This window comes from Folsomia candida, unplaced genomic scaffold (assembly GCF_002217175.1).
Source record: "Folsomia candida strain VU population unplaced genomic scaffold, ASM221717v1 Fcan01_Sc015, whole genome shotgun sequence".
Classification (NCBI taxonomy): Eukaryota; Metazoa; Arthropoda; class Collembola; order Entomobryomorpha; family Isotomidae; genus Folsomia; species Folsomia candida.
Window position 1 is genome coordinate 3,359,696 of NW_019091207.1, and position 24,886 is coordinate 3,384,581.

The 24,886-nt window shown below is 36.3% G+C and overlaps 5 protein-coding genes and 1 long non-coding RNA gene across 6 annotated transcripts; 4 read left to right on the top strand and 2 right to left on the bottom strand.

Annotated features, from left to right (window-relative positions):
- Positions 1 to 123: 123 nt before the first annotated feature.
- Positions 124 to 3,896, bottom strand: LOC118437717. The gene is made up of 3 exons (XM_035857024.1): positions 3,482 to 3,896; positions 3,048 to 3,418; positions 124 to 444 (listed from the first exon to the last, which is right to left on the bottom strand). Exons 1-3 carry the CDS (start codon positions 3,591 to 3,593, stop codon positions 328 to 330), a joined length of 600 nt encoding a protein of 199 aa, XP_035712917.1. The 5' UTR covers positions 3,594 to 3,896; the 3' UTR covers positions 124 to 327.
- On the top strand, positions 3,805 to 7,052 carry LOC118437718. Its single transcript, XR_004836295.1, has 3 exons — positions 3,805 to 3,922; positions 3,995 to 4,282; positions 6,946 to 7,052. It is a non-coding gene; the product is annotated as an uncharacterized LOC118437718 (long non-coding RNA).
- Positions 5,327 to 8,555, bottom strand: LOC118437716. Its single transcript, XM_035857023.1, has 2 exons — positions 7,773 to 8,555; positions 5,327 to 7,270 (listed from the first exon to the last, which is right to left on the bottom strand). Exons 1-2 carry the CDS (start codon positions 8,206 to 8,208, stop codon positions 6,939 to 6,941), a joined length of 768 nt encoding a protein of 255 aa, XP_035712916.1. The 5' UTR covers positions 8,209 to 8,555; the 3' UTR covers positions 5,327 to 6,938.
- Positions 8,556 to 9,176: 621 nt separating this feature from the next.
- LOC110856398 lies at positions 9,177 to 11,620 on the top strand. Its single transcript, XM_022104885.2, has 4 exons — positions 9,177 to 9,334; positions 9,557 to 9,726; positions 10,257 to 10,693; positions 11,083 to 11,620. The coding sequence occupies exons 1-4, from the start codon at positions 9,177 to 9,179 to the stop codon at positions 11,488 to 11,490; spliced, it is 1,173 nt and encodes a 390-aa protein (XP_021960577.2). The 3' UTR covers positions 11,491 to 11,620.
- Positions 11,621 to 13,016: 1,396 nt separating this feature from the next.
- Positions 13,017 to 14,585, top strand: LOC110856399. The gene is made up of 3 exons (XM_022104886.2): positions 13,017 to 13,494; positions 13,583 to 13,737; positions 14,241 to 14,585. Exons 1-3 carry the CDS (start codon positions 13,320 to 13,322, stop codon positions 14,583 to 14,585), a joined length of 675 nt encoding a protein of 224 aa, XP_021960578.1. The 5' UTR covers positions 13,017 to 13,319.
- Positions 14,586 to 19,655: 5,070 nt separating this feature from the next.
- On the top strand, positions 19,656 to 22,226 carry LOC110856193. The gene is made up of 3 exons (XM_022104661.2): positions 19,656 to 20,269; positions 20,634 to 20,992; positions 21,342 to 22,226. Exons 1-3 carry the CDS (start codon positions 20,005 to 20,007, stop codon positions 22,158 to 22,160), a joined length of 1,443 nt encoding a protein of 480 aa, XP_021960353.1. The 5' UTR covers positions 19,656 to 20,004; the 3' UTR covers positions 22,161 to 22,226.
- The last annotated feature ends 2,660 nt before the right edge of the window (positions 22,227 to 24,886 follow it).

The window sequence follows — 24,886 nt, forward strand, 5'->3', positions numbered from 1 at the left end:
TTTGGTGACACTTTGGGAGGAGTCTTCGTCCCGGATGACATTTTTTTATCCATGTCGCTCAAAATCTCTGGGTGACATATTTGTTATTCATTTTAGTTTTTGGTTTGTAGGAAATAATCCGAGGTTTTGGATTCATTTTCATAAATAAATGTTTCTTTCAATTATGGTCACTTGGAATTTCTTCTCTTCTTAATATTTACATTACAACTTAATGATTATGACTTGCACAAAATTAAGAAAACAATTATATTTAGTGAAATTTGACTAATTTTTCAAAATAAAATTTCATAAATTTCTGACTTGTGTACTATATTTTGGTTGATTTATTTATTGCTGATGACTGATATTGCTGATTTCTTCTCCTTCTCCGTTTGTGGGGGGTGACGATAACGCCAAGATTTTAAGTCGAGAGGCCACCTGCTCGAAAAATTGAGCTGGTTTGAGCTACGGAAAAAAGTAGGAAAAAACTATTTAAATGGAGAGTAATGCATAATATTTTGCATTTTGTTGAATAATTTGATAAGTTGAGAACACAAGAAAATTATAATTATTTAGTTAATTAAAAGTGTGAAATGTTATCAATGTGCACAATTTATTAACTAAATTTTAGCACTATTATATTCAATTCGGGTCATCCATTATCTTATATTTCAATGATGTATTCAACACTTCAACGTTTTAAAATCGGTGTAAAACTTTTCATATTTTGCAATCAGTTAAATTCGAATTTATTGTATTTTGAGATAATAAAAAATAAGTTTTTAATTAAACTAAAATAACTAATTTTGCATTTTAAAAAATAATTTGATAAGCTGAGAACAAGAAAATTATGATTATTTAATTATTTACCTTAAATGAAATGTTATTAATGTACGAAATATTAGCAAAATTGATCATTATTTAATTATTTACCTTAAATGAAATGTTATTAATGTACGAAATATTAGCAAAATTGATCATTATTTAATTATTTACCTTAAATGAAATGTTATTAATGTACGAAATATTAGCAAAATTGATCATTATTTAATTATTTACCTTAAATGAAATGTTATTAATGTACGAAATATTAGCAAAATTGATCATTATTTAATTATTTACCTTAAATGAAATGTTATTAATGTACGAAATATTAGCAAAATTGATCATTATTTAATTATTTACCTTAAATGAAATGTTATTAATGTACGAAATATTAGCAAAATTGATCATTATTTAATTATTTACCTTAAATGAAATGTTATTAATGTACGAAATATTAGCAAAATTGATCAATTAGTAATTGTTAATTTAAATTGAACAACTGTAACATCTTCGTTTTTCAATCACATCTAAAACCCATAAATTTTATAAATCGGTGAAACTCTTAATCAATAAACTCTTACAATAAATATTTTTTTTGCAATCTAATTAAACTCGATTCTATTTTGATTTTTTTTACTTTTGAGATAAACAAAATTTAATTAAACTAATATTTTAAACTTTATGACTGAATTTTCATAAAACTTTAATATTGCAAACTACACAAATTTGTTACCTTAAATATTATCAAGGCTAGAACTATTTGATAAAATTTACACTTTAATATTGCAAACCACACAGATTTGTTACCTTAAATACAATTTTTTTGTATTATCAAGGCTCGAACTATTTGATAAAATTTACTTATTAGTAAAAAAAATTGTTTCAAGCCGCAATTGTTATCTGGTTTATTCTAATACATATAAAACTCGTAAACTTTACAAAATCGGTGTGAAACTCTGACTGCCTTTATTATTTTATTTCCATTTTTTAAAATTGATCAAAATGCGAGAAAAAATTGTTACTTTTTTGCATCAGTAATTCCATTTGAGGCGTGTAATATATATCAACGTATTATCTACGATAAGATGAGTACACTATTCAATTTGCAACCGAAAATGTCGGCGACGTTGAAATTGATAACAGATCAGGAGAAATGGACATGATGTGGTGATATATAAAAATTACTGGTACTATCTGGATTTATGATTAGCTAGTAATTATTATTTGACTATTTTTGTGCAAATTGACTCGTTTTTTTAAATTTAACAAATTAAAAAAAATATTCCTAATTTGTGTTAAGAAAAATTACAAAAATAATTAATTAAAAAACTACAAAAATTAAAAAACTCCTTCATTTCTGTGTTGCAAGTTAGCAGCAAATTTGAACCTTGATTACTTAAATTTGTCCAATTTCGGAAATATATACTGTTAATACAACGTCAAGCTCTTACTTTTTTAATTTTTTTTTGCATAATCAAATTACTCAAGAATAACTCAGATGAATCTTCAAAAGTTTGGCAAACATCGACACAGAAAATTTACATTATCAATAACTCGCAAAGCTGTATTCAAAACGTTGGCAAAACTCGTTTCTATATAGAAAACGATGCACTTTAAAAAAAAATATACCAAAAAATCGTCGTTTTATAACTTTGAAGATTATTTTTAAAACCGAAATTTGTCAAATAAGTTGTGACGCGAAATGACACGTTTTCATCTAATATTTAACTATTTGACTTGCATAACCTTGAGGAAGGTTACAAACCAAGGCTTTAAAAAAATATACAAATGACAGTTTGACCAGTCGAAAATTGCTTTGTAATATTTTTGTTTCTAAATTGATATTTTGGAAATTAAAATAATTATGATTAAATAATAAGTTGAAACAAATTTCACGAAATGCAGGATTTAAACGACTTTTTCCATTTTGTTGTATAATCAAATTATGTACTCAATGTAAATGCATATATTGAAGTGCAGATATAGAAATGATTATTGATTAATAGAGTATAGATAGAGCTTGACGATAAATAATTTTGAATTTTGAGTAAATAAAATGTAGTATTACTATTTACGTTACTTTCAGATACTTACTATTACACATAAAGATGAAAGAAATATTTTTCAGTAAACTCAATTTTAAGAGTTTAGTTACTAAAATGTAAATGTAATTTCATGTCCAAAATTTTTGCACAATTTTCCGTCTTAAAAATTATACCAATTTAAAGAAATTATGTATGTACCTCTGGTGGCTGAGGTGGTCGGCAGGGTACGTTTGGAGTACCAAGGTCATCGCGTCCATTAATTAGGAGGTCACCTCCTCCAAAATTGGGCACCTTCTTGTCCCGTCGGCTCTTCTTCTTCTGAAACTGTGGGATGAACTCTGACCTCAAATTTGAATGGACGTGCCCCTCAATTTCCTCCAGGATGGCGACATGCTCCTCCAAATTTGTCAAACTTGGCGGACCCAACCGAAGCAGATAGCTTATCGTCGTCCTTAAAGTTTCCTTCGATAAGTTCAACCCACTCGGAGGAACGATCCACTCGTGATAAATGCGAACTATGAGACGAGGCAGATTTCCGAGGCCAGGTCCACCACTTCCGGTGGTACGAACTTAGTGCAAAAAATAATAATTTGCAAACTTTTTTAAGCAAAAAATAAAAAAAATATACTTACGCAAACTTCTCAATCCGTGACATGCCCAGAGGAAGTGGAGACTTGTGACGTGTCCCTTGTTTGCTAACCATGGTTCGAAATCGGGATCAAAATAAGTAGTGTGCTCCTCCATGAATTTGGAAATTTTAAAATTTTGGAAATAACCAGAGATCCCGTTTTATTGAGGTGTCAATCAAATCTGGGATAAAAATGTGGGAAATTCTCTTCCCATCCGGGTATATTCTCATCCATTCTCATCCATTCCATTGCCATGCAGATCGGATGAGGGATTTGAGAATCTGATGCGTCGACTCTCCAGAGTTTTTTTCGAAAGAGGAGAGAGGGTTGGATTTCAATCTGTGATTTGGGTGTCAACTGAATCTCTCATTGGTTCAGAGTTTAATCTGATCCGAGCTGATCTTTTGGGGACAATTTTTTGTTTGAAAAGTTGGAAAATTTTAGGTAAGTTTTAGGTTCTTGGTGTTAATTCGGATTTAGTGAAATTTTTGAAAAAAATAAATTTTAATTTTTTAGTACAATTTGCACGTAATGAATCCTACTCCCCTGTGGCGTGGATCTTCACTTTCGGATGCATTTTAATTTAAAATTAAAAATCCTAATTGGCTTAAAAGTTTTTCACTAAATTGGAAAAATAAGTTTTCGTGTTTTTAAATTTTTCAAAAAGAAGGTCACAAGTTAACTTCGCATTTTTATTACAATTTATTTCACACAAAATTGTAAAATCTCATTTGTGCAGATTTTATTCTGATCCGAGCTGATCTTTTGGGGAAACTTTTTGTTTGCAAAGTTTGAAAATTTTTGGTAAGTTTCAGGTTTCTGTGTTTACTTGGATTTAGTGAAGTTTTTGAAAAAAATAAGTTTTCGTTTTTTAGAACAATTTAATTTGCACTTAATTAATAAGCCTCACACATAAAAAATATTTTGATGTTTACTTACGGATTGGTTTTAATTAAAAATTAAAAATCCTAATGGGGTTTAAAGTTTTCCACAAAAGCGGACAAATTATTTTTGGAATTTTGGAATTTTTCCAAAATAAGGACACATTTTAACTTCTCATTTTTAATAAAATTTATTTGACAAAAAACTGTAAAACCACATTGCTTCAGATTTTAATCTGATCTTGGCGACAATATTATGTTTCACAAAGTTAGAAAATAGGTAAGTTTTAGGTATTTATTTTTGCTCGGATTTATTGAAATTTTTGGAACAACATAAGTTTCCATTTTTTTGTAAACTTTAGTTTACACGGAAGTAGCGTGTTGTTTAAAATGCTGATCTTCACACCGGCATTTGTTGAAAGTTACTTTAATTTAACCAATTAAAAAAATAATCCTCCTTGGTGCTTCATCATTCTTAACAAAATAATCAATAATGAATATCCTCATTATTTTGCATTTTTTAAATAATTTGATTACTTAGGAGCACAAAAAATTATAATTATTTACTTGTTTAACATAGTGAAGTGTTATCAATATGCGATTGTGCGAAATATTTGGCAAAATTTAGCAATTACATTTTAGCACAATTAGATTGAAGTACTACAACATCTTCGCCTCTTAACAATATATGAAACTCGTAAACTTTATAAATCGGCGTGAAACTCTTAATTAATAAATTTGTTTTTTTTGCAATCAATTAAATTCGATTTCAGATTTACCGAAAAAAGTAGTAAGGAACTATTTAAATGGAATGCATTGAACTTGAATTTTATTTTTATTTTAATATTTTAGATCGTAATATTTTAATTTTATTTCAAAAGTTTTGTTTTGCTCGAATTTATTAAAGTTTTTGATACAAAATGAGTTTCCATTTTTTTAGTAAAATTTAATTTGCTAGGAATTAATACCCAAAAAAATAAAATTGTATCCACACATTTTAGGATGTTTAACTTAAATTCTATGAGACAAGAATTTAATCTTTCAATCTGATGCGTTGTAAATTAAATTTAGATCAAAATCTACATCGGATTTAGAGTATTTCATATTTTTTTCGCAAATTTTTGAAAATACAAATTTATTCGTAATACAATAACTTTACAAGTTTGAAAACAAGTTCTAATTTTTACCAAAGTTTATTAGATACATAATATGTATTATGCACAATAAATTATTAGGGACATTCATAAGTTGACAAGGTTTTCATAAAATTTCGAAAATAAGATATTTTTATTCTAAAAAGTAACATAGGTAATAAATAATTTCCTCCTTCAATTTTTCAAAAGTTCACAGAAATCTGCCCTCTCTCCATCCGCAAACAAACATTTACGTTGTAAGGAACTAGCAAGAGCGCACATCTAAATATTTAATGCTTTCTAATTAAATTTAAATTAATATACATAGGTCTCAAAGTATATCAAAAAAGTTTTTTGTAAATTCAGAAAATATAAATTAAGTTTTAATAACTTCGTCACAAGTATGGGAAATTTAGTTCCCATTTTGATTAAAATTTATTGCATACGTAGAAAGAAGTTTGAAATTTTTCAGGCAAGTCTTTCATAAAATTTTGAAAATAAGTCCCCATCCATATTTTTATTTTAAAAAGTAAGTTTTTTCTCCTTAAATTCTTTAACAGTTCACAGAAATCTGTCCTCTTTCTATCCACAAGGAAATTATTTTGTAAGGAATTAGCAACATCAGGGTGCAAGATCTTAATATTCGATGCTTCCTTATTAAACTTAAATAAACCTACATCGGTCTCAAAGTATATCAAAAAAGTTTTCCGTTAAATTTAAAAAAAGTATATAAATTTATTCCTAATAATTCACAAATGGGATACTCTTTTCCCACTTTTACCAAAATTTATTGCATACACAAAAAGAATTTTAAAATTTTCCAGGCTCACATCTCAAGTTTTTCATAAAATTTCGAAAGTTTCCATCCATATTTTTATTTTAAAAAGTAACATAATAATTTCCTCCTTCAATTTTTCAACAGTTCACAGAAATCTGCCCTCTCTCTATCCGCAAAAAAATTATTTCGTAAAGAATTAGCAAGAGCATGGCCAGAGAAAAGTGGATAAGCCTCCTAAAGGAGACCTATGAATGTATGTTCAATGGAGCATGGCGCAAAATCTAAATAGTTGATAAGATTAAATTAAGTCTAAATAAACCCACCCACAATTTCCTCCTTCAATTCGTCAACCGTTCACAGAAATCTCTCTTTCCAAAAAAATATTTTGTCAGCAATGAGAACGAGAACCTTAATAATTGATTCTCTCAAGTTAAACTTAAATAAACCTACATCGGTCTTAAAGTATATCAAAAAAAATTTCGCAAATTCAGAAAACATAAATTTATTCTTAATAACTTCACAACTAGGAAAATTAGTTCCCGTTTTTACCAAAATTTATTGCATACGCAGAAAGAATTTTAAAATTTCTCAGACTCACATTTCTCAAGTCTTTCATAAAATTTCGAAAATAAGTTCCCATCCATATTTTTATTTTATTGTAAATTCCCTCAACAGGTGACCGAAATCTGACCTCTCTCTCCATCCGCACCTCTCCTCTGCGTCATCTGGTCTCTAATGTAGCCCTCCATCTTGCTCGTGTGATGGTTGTAGGGGTGTGGCTGCCCGCCTAACAGTGGCCCCCGCACTTTCGTCATCTCGTCCAAGGCGGGTTTTTCCTCCTCATCGGCCATCACCCCGCCCATCGGAAAAATGTGGTCGTACCGAATCACGGGAAGAATCACGTCACGCCACACTTCCGCAAAGGAGGACGAAGTCGGCGTCGTCGGCGACCGGGGCGAAATCTGCACCGCGTTCCCTCCAGAGGCGAGGGAGATCTCTTCTGCATAAAATTAGAGGTCGGTTTTTGAGGTCAATTATTACCAGAGGGCGGATATGCATTTCTTTTCATTTGATGACGACCAACGGTCAAACTTTCTGGGTGTGTTTCGTAACTCTTATTGATCACAAAAATTTGTAAAAATTTTTACATATGTATCGTTACATATTTCAAGGTTTTCAAAAATATAAATATTCAGAAAAATTTATACTGTTGCGTAAAGATTTTCGATATTTTTTTCAGAAATACATACATTCTACATTTGTAAAGATTAAAATGATGAGAGACGATTTTTTTTACCGAAATAAACAAAATCGCAAAATTGGAGCATAAAAAGATCCAGAACATTATTCTGAAATGTGTTTTTTGCCAAAATTCTTGTTTTTTCGTGTATTAATTTCGTAAATATTTTGTCATTTTTTCGTAAATGTTGAATACATTTTTAAGCAATTTTTCATAAATATATATTCACCCTCTGATTATATAACCCGCTTATGTTACCCACCTTTCGGGATACCGACCAACAAATTAGGAAAAAATATCCTCGTGTTTCTCAACCATTTCGCCGTAGCGGCCCCACCCGCACTGAGCACGTTGTATTGACACGTGGGTGGCGCGAGGAAGGCCGTATTGTCGACGGGAAGGGCCCCGTTTGGGTATGAGTCTACATGCCAGACGTAGTTGGCCGTCCGTTCCGTGGCGAACCAGGCTTGGATGGAGGGGTTGTAAAAATCCGGTTCGTCCAGCTCGATCAGGTTGACGGAACAGGTGACGATTCGCAGCGTGGGGGATGGACCAAGGCAAGAAAAGAGGAGGGCGACGAGGTGGGCGCGGTGGTGGGTGGGGGATGTTTTGGCGTGAGTACGGGCGACGAAGAGGACGGCGAACAGGATGGGCGCCAAGGGGGTGAGGACGGAGAGGGAGAGTTGCTCGTGGGACATGGGACAACGAATTTAGTGGACGATGAGATCACTTCACTACTTTTACTGGACGATTAGATGGCTAGTTTTTTGGAAAACTTTACTATTTTACGGGACGATTATGGTTTTTTTTGCCAAATAGGACCATGTCGTCGTAAATTATGCGGTGTGAGTCTGGGCGATGGGGGCGATGATGACGAGAGAGATTTGGTCGACGGACATTTAGTGGACAATGTCACAATGAGATCACTTCACTTTCACTATTTTATTGGACCACCCAGTCACGATTAGATGATTTTTTTCGCAAAAATTTGACCACGTCGGAGTAAATTGCTGGATAAGATGAAGATGAGATCACTTATTGGTGTCACGTGGTGTCGTTACCCCGTTATGATCAGATGGCTTGTTCTTTTCCGGAAAATTTGACAATATGTCGTCGTAATTACTCGGTTAATGACAATGTCACGATGAGATCACTTATATGGGTCACGTGGCGTCATCCGTGTACTTTCTGTGTTAAATCTCTTATTTTTTGATAAGTGCTTGACCATCTTGCTTGACCAATTAAATTGTAAAGATGACGAGATTTTACTACTGGCGTTTTATACTAAAGTTTTTACTTGGTTTTGCAACCCGATGGTGTGATGATCCTGTTTCAGAGTGACTAATGAGTACCCCACTTGTACATACATAAGACGACGTGGACTACATATTTACCCGTCTCACCTCACCTCAAACAACAACCCCATTCGGAATTAATTATTCACACCATTTCTTTTTCCCTATTGTGGCCAATTTGACAGTGATATGAGGACACGCAGCTATCAGGTACACGAACGAAACACCGTGTCAATCATTTCCGGTTAATTGCAGACAATGTAACTGCAGGCAAGAGAAAGAAATAGGGTAGTCTCACCTTGCCTCTCCTATCATATTTTAACAAAAAATAGCGTGCAAAAAAAATTTGCACACTACTTCCATAGTTATTTATGCAAAATAATAACAACAGGATTTTTTTAGATCAATTTATAAAACAAATTGAGTATTTTCAGAAATCTACACATTTTTCCCCGCGTGTCCCCGTTTTTGCAAAGATTGGCGATACCTCCGACACCATGAACCCTTCTTCTGAACGGAACCCGTGTGGGTAAGGGAAAAATTTTGACCTGCAAGAAATGAAAAGCGCACGAAACTACGGCGTGTGGCTAGAAGATGCATATTTCTTGCAGTTTCTTGCACCTCGAATTTCTTGCGTTTCTTGATCTGCAGTATTACAAGAAATGTGGAAAACTGACTTTGACAAAATAAATATTTAGCCCACCCCTGTTTTCATACATAATTTCAAACATAATTTCCTAAATTTTCCCAGGACAATCCCATCTCTACCACCACCCACGACCGCATTTGATTCTACCCTTCGTAACTGCTCAATTATGGAAAAGCCGCAAAACCGACGCTGTCCAGAAGGAAATTTGGCTCAAAGAACTACCCCGATCTACCCAAGATCATCCACTTTTCCGAAAAACAAGCAGCTAAATTGTAAGTTTAATTAATGTGAAATTTGCATGAGAAACGATCTCAAAATCGTCACGTCTGACAAAGATATTCGCATTGGAAGAGGAAAAAAAGCGCCTTGAAGTCGACAAAATTTTACACTTTCAAAATTTTCTCCGAGTTTTCTCTTCTTCGGATGCAAATATCTCTGCCAAATATGATCGTGTCTTTTGTAAATATCTGTTTTCCAATCTGTCAATCAATTACAAATTTAATTAGTATGAAAGACGCGAAAGACACAATCTCCCAATGGTCACGTTGGGCAGAGATATTTGCATAAAAAGTGGAGAAAAGGCACAGAAAATTTGTCAAATTTTAAGATTTCCAAATTTACTGCGTATTTTCTCCTTTTCGGATGCAATATCTCTGCCAAACGTGCCTATTGTGAGATTATGTCTTTTGCAAATTTCATACTGAATTTGTGATTGATTGACACTAATTTTGTCAAAATCTGATACCATACGCTGAGAAACCTTCATTATTTGCGGATTCAATCTTATCATTTTTCTTATCAGGGAGTTCCACCTACCGAAATGATTTCGTCCCTCGGAAAGGTGACCGTCCCGCGCAGATGAGACCGTCCAACACCCCGTGGCGCACGGAAGTCCAATTCTACTGGGATTCCGTGTACCGTTCCGAGTACAAGGCGTTCCCCTTGAGCAAAAAGGAGGCCCGACCGCCAGACTGGGAATATTTTCCGCCCTGCCAACCCATGAACGGTCAAACGTCGTACACTCGAGATTATCCCAAGAAGGAGGGCGCACCAGCGAAGACGACGAAAAAGCGGTTTTTTCTCGACCCCTGTCCACCCCCGTTGGATGACCAGTCAACCTACAGCATCGCCTTTGTTCCCCACGGACTGCTCCCTCGCGACGCAAAAAAGACGCAGAAAGAGTTGCAACTGGAATATGGATCCATTTGCGCACCATTTGAAGGGATCACGACGTACAAGGTACAAGAATTGTCCACTTAAATTCTGGGCGAAATTTTCCCCGAATTCTGGGCGAAATGACCCCCGAATTCTGAGCGAAATGACCCCCGAATTCTGGGGGAGTCGAAGAGAATTAGTAACCCAACTGCCAAAAAGTTTATGCCTGTGTTCCACAACTCATTGAAAAGAGGACACAAATGTCAAAATAGTTTTCATAAATTATTTAAAACATTTTCGTAAATATCAAAATTTTCTAAGTATTATTCAACTATTTTTCAAAACTACACAAATTCTGACAACATTTTACACCCCAAAAAACTCTGCGCCTCTCAAAAAATTCGCACTTCGCTCAAAATCCCTGCACAAATCTCTTCCCCAATTACAACCGTTCTCCTCCTTCCTTTTACCAGCGCGACTTCCTCCCCAACAATCGCCCGGATCCGGGCAGGTCCATGAAACCGAAACTGTACGGGGCCAAACCTCAAGGGAAATTTGACGACAGGACGGTCTACCGGTGTGCCTACGAACCCTTCTACTACGACGATGAACAGCTCGAAAATTGCATCCCGTATCCCGAGTACGACAACATGTTTCCTCCCAAAGACAAGTGCGCGGAGGTGCGCTGTTTTCCCGAAGCGGAGCGAACCCCGCCGCTCCAGCCGCCGCTGCCACCGTCGCCACCGTGTCGACCGCCTCAGCCGGGATTTGTGTGCCCGTCGTCGCGCGAAGTGAGGTGCGGGGGTCGCGCGCCGCTGACCGGGTTTCGACCCGCTCCTCCTGCGCCACAACCGATTTGTGGACCTTGTGGGATGCGGTAGAGGGGGCGAATTTCCATATAATTCAAATGATATGATACATGACAATTTATGATAAGATGATACGTATCTAATTAATTTTTCATATGAATCTCTGGGTTAATTAATTATCTTCTAATATTCGAACCCGACAAAATTGTGATGGATGATTAAAATGAAAGAGTATAATAAAATATGGACAAAAATCACGATTTTTTGACAGTTTTTGTAGCTAATGGATGAGTTACAAGTAAAATAATTATTTTTAAGTCGTTATTTGAGGTCAGAATTCATCCCACAATTTCAAAAGAAGAAGAAGAGGCGAAGGGACAAGAAGGTGCCCAATTTTGGAGGAGGTGACCTCGTAATTAATGGACGCGATGACCTCGGTACTCCAAACCTACCCTGCCGACCACCTCAGCCACCAGAGGTAACAATTTCTATCAATTGGTATAATTTGCAAGGCAGAGTTTGCAAAAATTGAAGATTTTAGTATAATTAAAAAATATCTTCTTATCTCAAAATGTAATATATTAAATATGGAACTTAATTTAATAGATTGCAAAAAATAGTAATAGTTTCACACCGATTTTTATAAAGTTTACGAGTTTTTCTTAGTGAGGCAAATACCTGACAACGACAAAAATTTGCTAAGTATGCATTTACCCCACCCAAAAAAAGTGACATAAGTCGATTTCTCAACGGATTTTGATGAAATTTTGCACAGATCATTGTTAGATAATTTAGAAAAGATGTGCTAGTCGACTTGGCGAATTTTTGATTTTTACCCAAGTTATGTGCCAAAATGTGCAAAAATTTTCCCCTGAAAGCATATTTATTTTTATGATTCATAAGTGGTGTATCTCAGCATGCTCGCTTATTGAAAATATTTTAGTTAAAGTCATTCCGGACATTTTAAGCGCAAAATGACCTAAATCGGTTGAGAAATAACGGCGTTATTCAAGTTTGAAAATCAAAAATTTAATAAAAATATTCAGGGTGCCGATAATAACGGCGGTTGTGCAGTAAAAATAATGTCTTTGACAACCAATTACAAGTTTTAAATAAACAAGGCCCCAAAAAATGGGAAATCTTAGTGAGTCAGCGCAATCACAGTTAATAAATAAAATTAGATTGAATAACTTTTGCATCACCGCTCTCGGGATAATTTTTACTGGGTCCACTGTAAATTTAGTTTTGCATAAGCATGAACTGTTGCATTCATTAAATTAATTGAGATTACAAAATGACGTTTTTACTATTGAACGAGAAGTTGGCTAAATTAATCGATATGAAATATAATTGTGAACTGCGAATTTTAAATTTAGAAAGAGTCGAAAGTCTACAATTTCGATATATAAATTTGGATATCCAATTAATTCCTATTCTGATGAAATCTCCAGACCCTTTGCGGGGGGGGGCAATTATTCTAAATGATTAACTAATGCTTCCAGGAAAAATTATCCCGAGAGCGGTGATGCAAAAGTTATTCAATCGAATTTTATTTATTAAGTGTGATTGCGCTGACTCACTAAGATTTCCCATTTTTTGGGGCCTTGTTTATATATGTAATTCAAATATGAAGATGGAAAAAACAAAAAAGTGTTTCGAATTTAATTGATAAATTTTACCAAAATTTCGCACATTGATAACATTTCACGCTACAAAATAATTAAATCTTTGATAATAATGATAATCAAATGCAGACAGCCGTGACATAAAATTTGATAAAATGCCAACAAATCGCTTGGAGACAAAATTTCCAAAAATAAAAATAAACAAGCAAAAAAATATATTCCCGAATTTTGTCTACTTATTTTTTTGGCAGGAAGATTTCGCCAAATAAATTAATCATGGCGCACGCCGGGGTGCTCTCGGTTCTCGAATTGGTGGCCATTGTTTCCTGCGGCTATGGATTGTTCGCCCTCTCGTCGGGAATCCATCTCTTTGGCAGCCTGGGTTTGGCGTATGGATCTCTGTGGTTTTTGCTCGGGGCGACGTCCAACATTTGCGGGTTGGTGGGACTGTGTAAGGCAATATATTTGCATTCTTCTATTACTTTTTTGCAAGGTTTTTTGCAAAAATTTGCGACATAAAATCATTTTTCCCATCTCAGATTTGATGATGTACGGTCCTGTGGAGCAAGCCGCGCGTGGGTCGCAGCCCTGGATTCAGTACCATTACTTGCTCGCCTGGCTGACCATTGTGCTCGGATACCCGACTTTTCTCACGATGATTTGGCTCGCTCATTATCCTTCGCCGTATGATCAGGTAAGGTCAACTAAAGAGTAAGGGTGGGATCGATTTTGGGCAGATTTTTATGTTTCTTGGTGTCGTGTGGGTCAAAATTTCTCGAAATTATGTTCCAGTGTCGAGTTTCTTGCGGGTTTGTTACATTTCTTGGACTGAAAAGCTAGAAAAGTAAGAAATGCTGGGTGCAAAAACCTACAAAAAATGTAAGGTGCGAGAAACTGTATGAAATTTGTGCCATGTAGCGACCCACCGTCTGAAAACCGGAAGTCGTTTCTTGCGCCTTGCATTTCTTGCAGGCCAAAATACTTGCAAAAAACACTTTCTTCCCGTTATTTCTTGCATTCAGTCTATTTTTGCAAGTGTTTACATGCACTTGAAACCCTGATTATGGCCTTCGGTCGATTTTAGTCCATTTTTCGGGGTCACGTCGCGAGAAATAGGGTCAAAATCGATGCCACCTTCACCTATATTTCCTCTCTAATTTCTTTCTTACTGACCTTTGACCTGTTTTCCACCCCCAGCTCAACCTGGTCCTCGCCCTGCTTCCGCTCCTCGCCTGGGCAAAACGCCGCACCAAAACGATCGTCCTCACCACCCAGATCGTTTCCGGGATCGCGATCCTGTCCCACATTTGGATTTGTGTCGTCGCCTCCCAAATCTACGGTTTGATCGGTGCTGGGATCATGATCATCAACGTGACCGCGCTCTCCATCCCGACCAAGTACAACCTTTGGGGGTTTTCTTCCCGAGAAATGTATGTCATCGGGCTGTCCATCACGTCCGCCATTTTTGCTCAAGAGGTCTCAACCATGGTGAAAGGGGGGGTCGTCCATGTGTCGGATGTTTTCAAAGTTCCCGCTTTTTAAAGGGCGAAGGGGAGGAAATGAATGAATGAAATTTGAAATTTTGAAATAAGAAATTTATCCACTAAAATTGTAAATACAGATTAAGTATAGAGAAAAAATGGAATTGAATGGACCTTGCAATAAAAAAAGTATGGTAATGATTAATAATTACTGGTAATTAATTACTAATTTTCGTATGTAAGATTTATGAAAAATAGGAGAAAATATTTGCAAAATAATTCGAAAAGAAACGTGAAAATGTAAATTTTCAGGCAATTTGTGTGCAAAATTAGTATCTTTAATTCATTCATTCATTATCTTTAACTCAAATTTTAACGAAAACGTTGCCAAAATATTGAAAATCTGTGCAGCAGAAATATATGTACTGATGCATATTTACGAAACTCCAGGAACATTGAAAAATATCTGGAAATATTTCAAAATTCTATTACACGTGTATACAATCGAGTTGTGTCTGCGTTGTGGAACACACCTTCAAATTTTGACAGTCATACCTCATCAATTGGTAATAAATTACTGCCAAATTGATAACGACTTATCTAATTCTAAATACAAACTAAAAATACTACGACGTATTTAAGTAAACTCAAACATCTTATCCTGAATCTTATCATCTCTTTTCGCGTGATAACTATGAATTAATTTCCATTTATCATCACCACCAGTTATCATCCATCTCGTGGTGTGGATTCGATTTATAGGTACATACGTATAAAAATATATGCAAACATACGTATTTATTTTCCACAGGATTACGTGCACATTTAATATTTTAATTCATACGCAAAACCGAATTAGGTATGTATAAAACCGTGATTGATAAGATTGTCGTGGGTTAAAGTGTGCAAAATAATATTGGGTGAGCCGTTCCCCTCAATATGTAAGTAAAGTGATCACATCATCATAAACCACCACCATCAAACCACATATTAAGACCTCAATATCCGCCAGTTATGGGTACATATCTACATATTAAGTAGTTTAATAATTATGCAAAATATATAGTGCATCTCAACCTCAAAGTTGGGTGACAAGTTGTGAAGTGATCTTGAAATTGGTTGGTTGGTGGTTATTTTGAAGAGCGAAATATACCATAATTCCATTCGTGTGAAGGTGAAGGTCGTAAAATTTAATAAGTAAGTAAGTACCAAGAAGTCATAAATATGTACATTTATTTGCGTGAATGTTATTACTTTTGCCACGATCAGCACTATTTGTTGGGTTCAAGAAGAAGAAGCTTCTTAGAAGATGGCAGGGTTTCGTTTTTCCAAATTTTTTCAATTTTATTATGTATCACAATTTTTTGCTAGGTAGGAAAAATTGGAAGAATTGTATCGCCGAATGTGATAAATTATGGTTTGTAGGAATTAGATGTAGAATATAGATATCGAAGCTGCTCTCTTTCTATAATTTTTTGTACATGTGTCCAAGTTATAAAAAGTCTAAAATATTCGAGTTCTACAGAATATATTTTGCTCAATTTTGGAAATGCTAAGAAATGTTCAGAATTGACGACCAGGCCAAAACCGATATTTTCCCATGAAACGAGTAAACGAGACAATTTCCTATCTCATTTTCCCCATTAAAGTTTGAGTTCGGGTATAGTCTGTGCATCCTAGTGAGCGAGTTGACTTTTCCTGCTCGCCACTTACCAGTAATGTAAATGATTGTTGTCACTAAAACTTCTAATTTGCAGCTAATACAAAATGGATTGATTTCGTTTTGGTGGCAATAAATTCCTGAGTTTGTGCTTTACAATTTCCATTGGGCAAAAATTCCATAATAAATCTCAAAGAAAAGTATTGGACTGAAACATGTAAGTTATCATGTTTTTAGTCCAATACTTTTCGTTGAGATTTATTATGGAATTTTTGCCCAATGGAAATTGTAAAGCACAAACTCAGGAATTTATTGCCACCAAAACGAAATCAATCCATTTTGTATTAGCTGCAAATTAGAAGTTTTAGTCGGGATTGTTCTCCCTTTCTGGTTCGCGATGCCCCGTTTGGAGTTTGGGAACGGTCACTCTCAAAATCCAAAGCAACTTTTTACATGCAACTGCCTGCCTTGTTTACATGAAAATCAGCTGCTCTCTTCGCCCCGCCCCCCTCCATAGAAAAAAATCTTTCGGTACACAAGGAGACGCAACCGTCGTCTCTGTCTTTTAGTTATGAGATTTTTTCAACGTATATGCATTCTTAACACAATCATCCACGTACTTATTGAAAGTGGTATCTGTCTCATTTTTCCCGTCTCATCAATACCACTTACCACCCCGAAACCCTGCTAAAGATGGTAATTCCACGATGAACTGTGTACTTGTGCCATGTCACAAAAGTCAAGTCAATTGATATCGATACATATTGATAAATATTTATTGGTTATTGATTGACACTTTATCAATCACGAGGAAGTTACAGTATGTCAAATAATGTAATTCCTCCATCTTTTTACCAAAAATGTTACAAAAAATTTCAAAATTTTTCACAATTTCTCAAAATTTCAAACCTCCATCTGTCCTTATTTCTAATTAAATCCAACTCCACTCCTACTTAAATACCCGACCTTGATATCGGTCAATCCTTCCCCGATGAAGTAATGTTGTTTGCCCATTGCGTAAAAATCTCTGCTCGGTCAAAGGTCACTCAAATATATAAATACATACATACAAATTTGTTCCTCCTCTATCCAATCACCCAAACGAATCTCATTTCTCCAAATGAATAAAATAAAGCCAATGAATGAATGAACTCCCGGTTTGGCTGACCACGACCACCATTTGCCGGTCACTCACTTAACTCTCTCTCTCTCTCGACTGGATCTCGGTTAATTAATCAGTGGAAGAAAAGAAATGCTGAGAATGCGAGGGCAAGGATCGGATGTACTGGACTGGACATAAGAAGACTAACGGTCTCGAAGGGGGCGATGTTCTCAACAAATTCTGAGAAAGTTGTCCCATAAAAGTTATCCATACAGAGAGATATTCCGAGTTGGTTGCACTTTTGTACTCACCTGGATGGCCTTGTCGACGTTTTTCTTCATCCATTCCAGTTTCACGACCCCATCAACCGCCTATTTCCACGTCGTCTTAAATAAATATCTACTTTGTCCCCAGCACATAGTACAAATCTGGTGGGGTGATGAAATCACAGGATTCTTTAGGCGACACTGCGGCGCCCCAATTGCTTCGCTTTAGTGCTGACTAATCAGTTTTTTTCTGAACAAGATGCAATGACCAGTCCAGTAAAACGACCAGGCCACGCGGTGGATGCCATGCCGAATAAAGTGACACCACGACCAAACCACAACCACGATTTTGAGGTGACATGAATTTTTTGTGGTGTGGTGGTGGTTACATATTTCGTTCGTTGGTCGTGGTTCTGGTTTTGATCTTGAAAATGTGGATGTGGACTGAGATTTATCAGCAATAACAAGCTGAAGATGATGACGTATCCTCCTGTTAGACCAGTCTACTTACTTACTAAATACACGTATGCATTGTTGTACTACTACTAAATACTACTAGTAAAAGTGGAATGAACTGGAGAATTGTTGAACGTTGGACGCCCAAATCGTGGTTTTGTAAGACTGGTCTTTTTCGTCATCAAGTTGCACTCCTCAGATTTAAGATCGGGTTGCACTGACGAGGACGAAATGCAATGTTAAATCAGCATGTTCATGACGCGTTAAGCGTATTCAGCACACTTTCACTTTTCGAAATATGTGCAAAATCAGGATTTAGTAGTTGGCTTTGTTTGGGTGGGTGTCAAGTTCAAGTGCGTCACTAATTTTTGCATGAATAGTGTTTATGGATGTATGTAAATTTTTGCGGAATTGGTAGAGTCGTGGAGTTATCGCCTTGTTTACGTAGAGGGGACGATGCATGCGATGCTTAGTTCTTGGCCTACGTGCGAGGCAATGTTATACAAGCGATGCATATGTAAGAAGGCCAATATCATGGTCATTTTAGCCTCGCGTCAATTGTATGGCATGCTAAGTCACGTTCTGAGAAGATTCACTTTCGATTTCAACTCCAGTCAACAAATCCGCGAAACGAAAACAAAGCTATCTGTCAAAAGTTGAAGGCGGAAAAAAATGGCAAATGTGACGACGACGTCTAAGACGACGAAGATATGAGAAAACGTCACCCGGTTACATATTATGTACGTTCAGGGAAGGAAGGACCGTGCAGAAGGGGTGTCATTAAGGTGGTGACCTTTGACCCGTGTTAATAAATTGGTGCTAAAAATCTGCGAAAAAATCTATCTGTGATTTCGCAGAATCCGATATCAAATTGTTCCATGAAGTAATTAGCAATTTCTACAAATCGTACAATCCATAAATCCTGAAATTTCAAGACCGTGCAGAATAGATGTAACTTAAACTGTGACCTTTGACCCCTGTTATTAGATTGGTGCTAAAAAACATGCGAAAAATATCAATACCCTTGATTTCGTAGAATCCGATCTCAAATTGCCCCCTGAAACAACTCGCAACTTCCATAAATCGCAAAATCCATAAATCCATGAAATTTAACCGTGCATCTCGATAAAAATGACATTTCATGGTGATGACCACCACTAAATTGCACTGTGTAATGGGTTATCTCTGCATTGTGGCGAAAATTGGGTCATTGTCACCCTAATTGGAACAAGGGGCAAGCAAGGACAATCCTGAAGAGATAAGATTTACAAAATTTTGCACACTTTTCCATAAATTTCTCTCCCCTTAATTTGCAAAATTTTTGCAAAAAACTACTTCCTTCTTGCACTCCCCCCAGACAACCTTTACCAACACCCACCTTGCCGACCATCAAATCATTTCCATGTTCGTTCTTGGACAGAATTGCTTTATTTCGCGTGAAGGTAAAGTAAAGTGAGATCGCATCATCATTTTGCATGTGCAAAAATTGAGGCAAGTTGAGACACGGGATGTAAATACATAAATTCCCCTTCCTTCGGGATATAACAATAATAATAACAAAACAATTAGTGACGTACTTGCACATTACTTAACTGGTGGGCAGTACGATTAAAAAATTCGCAAATAAAATAAACAAACCCGGCTTAAGGAATAATTTATTCGCGAAAAGTAAGCACACTCCAATACACGACATGTTATATAATCCGTGCAATTATAAAGATGTGTACATACATAGATGCATAAGTATGATGTGCGAATTCGCGAATATATATGCATGTATTGCAAAAAACTTGCTACTACTACTATTCCCAACTTACTACGAGTACGTATTACTGGACTGGTTGCGAATAAAAGGATGGAAAACTTGTCCATTTAGCAACACTCGATTCCAGACACCTGCTCGGTACACACATACTGCAAGAAAAGTCTCAATTTTCCCAAAAACCCAAAGTCTCACTTCACCTCGTTACATTACAAAGTTACACAAAAAAGAGACATGTCACTCCCGAAAGTTCCGCAATCCCGGGCGGAAATTAATCTGGCCTGGATGCAAGAGGCCTTAAAACAAGCTCCTTTCCAAATCCTCGACATGGCGTGGGCGAACGGTTCCGTGGGCGACGGAATTGGCGTCATGTCCTCCTTGGAACGTGTCACATTGACGATTCTGCCAGACGATGGAGGGGAGGCGAAAAAGATTTCCGTCATTGTTAAAACTCCACCCAGTGGAAATCCAGATTTGAGGAAGTTCGTCCTCAGCGAAGGTAATTAAGCAGTGATTTTTATGTTGTAAATTTGGGGGCGATTTGAGATAGTTTTGTAAACTCTCGTAAAGTGAGAAGAACTTGCTAAATTTTTGCACATTTCTTCCCTTCAACTGAAGACACATTTGTTCCCAAATTTCAAATCCTGAAAATAATCAATCCATTTTCATTTTTCTCAAAATTAAGAGATTCAGATACAGAAAATGCTAAATATTGTGAAATTTTGCACATTTCTTCAAACTCTTCCTGTAAAATGAAGACAATTTTGTTCCCAAGTTGTAAATCTTGAAAATCAGCCCGAAAATTTTGATTTTTTTGCAAAATTCGCCAACAATTTGCTAATTTTTCCCTTTGTCGTCTCCAGGTTTCTGCCAACGCGAGTACAAAATGTACACCAAGATGTTCCCAGCCTGGGCGAAATATCAAGATGAGCGCAACACACCCGAGAAATTCCGTTTCCGCCACCCCCACTGCTACTACGCGGCTGAAGAAGGGGTCTCCCCCACCGAGTACAAGATGGTCCTCGTCTTGGAGGACATGGTCGCGTCCGGGTATTCCGGATGGGGTCAAGGCTACCGGGGAAAAGGGCTCCGATGGACCCAGGCGAAACAAGTGGTTAAAGAAATGGCCCTATTTCACGCCGTGGGGATGGCCTACAAGGAAGAAATCGGTCTCAAACATTACTCTGGACCGGAATATGACTGGCTTTATACGCATTTCAAGGTAAATTTTTAAGACTTTGTAAACCTTGTAAAATTCCCGTGAGGCGAAATGATACCGAATAAAAGTATCGCATCTTAGAATTAGGATCAGAAAATTTGCACCATTTTGAGACAAAGTTTTGCAAACTTTACAAAATTCAGAACCACTTTCCCCATAATTTTTACCCAGTTTACAAAAAACCATCCCCATTTTCACAATTTAGAAACTTTGTACCATTTCAAGACATATTTTTCCACAAAATTTCCAAAATTCTGTTTACCATTTCTCCCCCAAATTTTTTACCAACTTTACAAAAACCCTCCCCAAATTACCAAATTACTAAAAAATACCTTCTCTCTTCTTCTTCCAGGACCAATCCCTCCTCGACACCTACCTCCGTTCCGGAATCGACTCCACCACCCAATTCCTCACCTCCCTCCCCCCCTCAAAATCCATCCCTCCCCAACTCATCTCCGACCTCTCCTCCTTCACCGATATCCACCGTCTCGAAGAACTCTCCTTCCCGCGCGGCTCGCGCGCCGGGACGATAACCCATTGCGACATGCACACCCACAACGTCCTCTTCTCCGCACAAAATTCCGTAGCCCTGCTCGACTTCCAAGGCTGCTCGTACTCCTCACCGATGACCGACTTGACCTTTTTCCTCCTCCTGTGCTGCGACTCCGCCATTTTCACGTCGCCCTCCCGCCTCCACGAAGTCTGGACGGTGTACGGCGACACTTTCGCCGCCGCCGCCCGCGCCATGGATTCCTCCGTGAAATATCCGCTCCACGAAATTGTCGAGGATTATCACGCCTCCCTCGTCAATTCCGTCATGCACATCGTGCTGGGGAGTAAACAGTGGTGTTTTAGTGAAAAGTTGACCTCTCCCGAGACCCAGGACAGATATGAGGCCGCGCTTATCGATAGTTTCACCCGATGTGGGGGCACCTTCAGTCTCGCCCTGGTGGAACAGTGGGCGGATTACTTTGAGAGGGAAGAGAGCGAAGAAGAACAAGTCAGCGATTTTTTTAGCGATGACGATAACTATTATTACGATACGGATAAGATGATTGCCTTATCGTCTTCACCGCCACGGGAGAGGAAAAGGATGATGACGGCGACGGATAAGATGGTTGTCTTATCGGGTTCACCGCTCCAAGAGAAGAGATGGGTGAGGGCGGCGTAGTAGTTTTTTTGGGAGGAGAAGAATCTGAGAAGAACAAGACAAATATTTTTGTATTATTAATTAATTCAACAGTTAAACTTCCTTAATTAGTTATATATTTTTTTGAGAGACGTGACCTTTAAGTAATAATAAGTTATGTATTTAATTTAATTCACTTCACTAATTAATTTAGTATGTTAATTACACAAATATTCTATATTTATATATTTACTTACCAGATGAATTTTATTTACAAGTTTCCTCAAAAGAAGAATAAATAAACAAAACGAGTTTTTAAGCAGAAAAAATGAAAATGTTTCAAGTGTTTGTTTTGGTTTTGGTTGGAAATTGATCTGACTGACCTTCAAGTGGTCGAATCAAGGTTAACTTTAAAGAAGAAGCAGGAATTTTATTCATCTCTTTCCTCTTGAGAAACATTTAAGCATATTAATTAAATAAGAGACATTATTTATTATTGAGTCAAGCAAGGCAAGATTTGGTGTTGGTTTTATTTTGCAAAGTAGTTCAACTTGGGATGACATCCATTGAATAACATGTCGACTTGAACTTGACGTAAACACGGGCTGAGGACGAAAACCACTTTTGATTGAGATGTATGTGTATTGTTATGCAATCGATAATAGGATTGAATTGATTGAATTGATGGAAAATTAGTTAGAGAGAGAAGGACTTACATTTTTATTTAGGTACAGAGGCCCACCACAAGAGAGTTTTCCCAGAACCGACAGCGAAACAGCAATTGCTATTCGTGGGGGGTCATGCATGCAATCTTGATCAAAAAGTAAAAGTATTTTTAGAAAATCACTCAAGGGGAGAGAAAGAACTGCCAATTGAAAAAAGTTTTTAACATCAACTTTTTCGCTGCTAAAGTTCAAAAAAGGGGAAGTAAATGTGTTTTTTGTGGTAAAACAATAATTTTATGTGGCGAAAAGCATTGACCTGTATTTCCCCTAAGTATTTATACATTTTTGATGTGTAAGTCAAAATTTTGAAATATTTTGAAATTAGTGGTTGACCCTTCTCATAAGCCGGATTGAGTAAGTTATGCACGGTGCAGTTGAGGCCGAGATGATGAGAAACTCGCGGCCTCTTTCACTCTATGGTCTGGAGGTAAGGGTTTCTAACTCATCCGCACCATGCATAACTTACTCAATCCGGCTTATGAGAAGGGTCAACCACTAATTTCAAAATATTTCAAAATTTTGACTTACACATCAAAAATGTATAAATACTTAGGGGGAATACAGGTCAATGCTTTTCGCCACATAAAATTATTGTTTTACCACAAAAAACACATTTACTTCCCCTTTTTTGAACTTTAGCAGCGAAAAAGTTGATGTTAAAAACTTTTTTTCAATTGACAGTTCTTTCTCTCCCCTTGAGTGATTTTCTAAAAATACTTTTACTTTTTGATCAAGATTGCATGCATGACCCCCCACGAATAGCAATTGCTGTTTCGCTGTCGGTTCTGGGAAAACTCTCTTGTGGTGGGCCTCTGTAGTTAGAACAAGTTGAGGTTGGTGAATGCATGACAAGTAAAGTAAAGTAGATAAGACGGGATTTCGGTAGTAAGAAACATCATAGTTCGGCATAATTTACGGATAACAAGCTAAAATTTAATACCAAATTAATCCAACAAACGAAGAGGTGACATGAAATCTGTAGAGAATTTCCGAAGTAATATATAAAATAAAAATAACATAAAAAGCGTCATACTTGTTCAAAATTCTCAAACAAATTGGTATGAATTGTTTCATTTTTTCTCCAAAAAATTACTGAGAATCAAATCAAGAATTATTCTTTACAATTTTTAATGCAGTTTAAATTAGTTAGACCGAATGTCGAAATAATTTTGGCTCCACGCCAAAGTTTCTGACTCATTTTTTTCGCGTCCTTTAATTTTCTTTTCCGTCTTTGTTCATGTCATGTCAAAAATTGTTGTGTCCACAAAAAATTCCCACGGGTGGGTCTCTCGTCCTTGCCGATCTATGGACATAAATATGAGAATGAGGTAATTTGCACTAAACTAAACTGGTAGTCAGTAATGGATGGAATGGATCATGCTATACCGAAACCGCACCTATTTTGCACTCTAATATTTAAGCGTGAGATCGTATAATAATAATGCCACTTTGGCCATGTAATGAAAGATTAATGAGAGAAGAAACCTTCCTAAAAATAACAAGATATGTAAATTTCTTCATGGATAACAAAGATCAGTATCACAACATCGCCGGTCACATAATAATGTCATTTAACTGCGTTGTACTGCTCGAAAAGTGAACTGGACTGGACTCTGGAATTTTTTACGCATGGGTCGCGTCGTGGTCTGATCACTCTGATCTCTCAACAGGCTGGGAATATTTTACGTGCTCGCTTAATTCATAAACATGATGATCAACAAGAGCTTTATTGTGACATTCGCTGGAAATTTCGTAATTTACACAGTAATTTATTTACTTTAATGACGAAGCATTGTAATCTTTGTACCTAATCAATTTCTACGACATTAAAGTTTATAATAATTTCGGACCAAATCGGGTTGCAAATTTGTGTATGAGATTCTAACCTACATAATATTGCAGTAAAAAGCTTGAACTTTTGCTGGCCATTTTTTCCAAGTGCAAAACATTAAATTGCAATCACAATTGGTCATGAAAAGGGGGTAAATATAGAATACATGATTTATTCGGGATATTTTGTTAAAAGCTCATTATGATTTATGG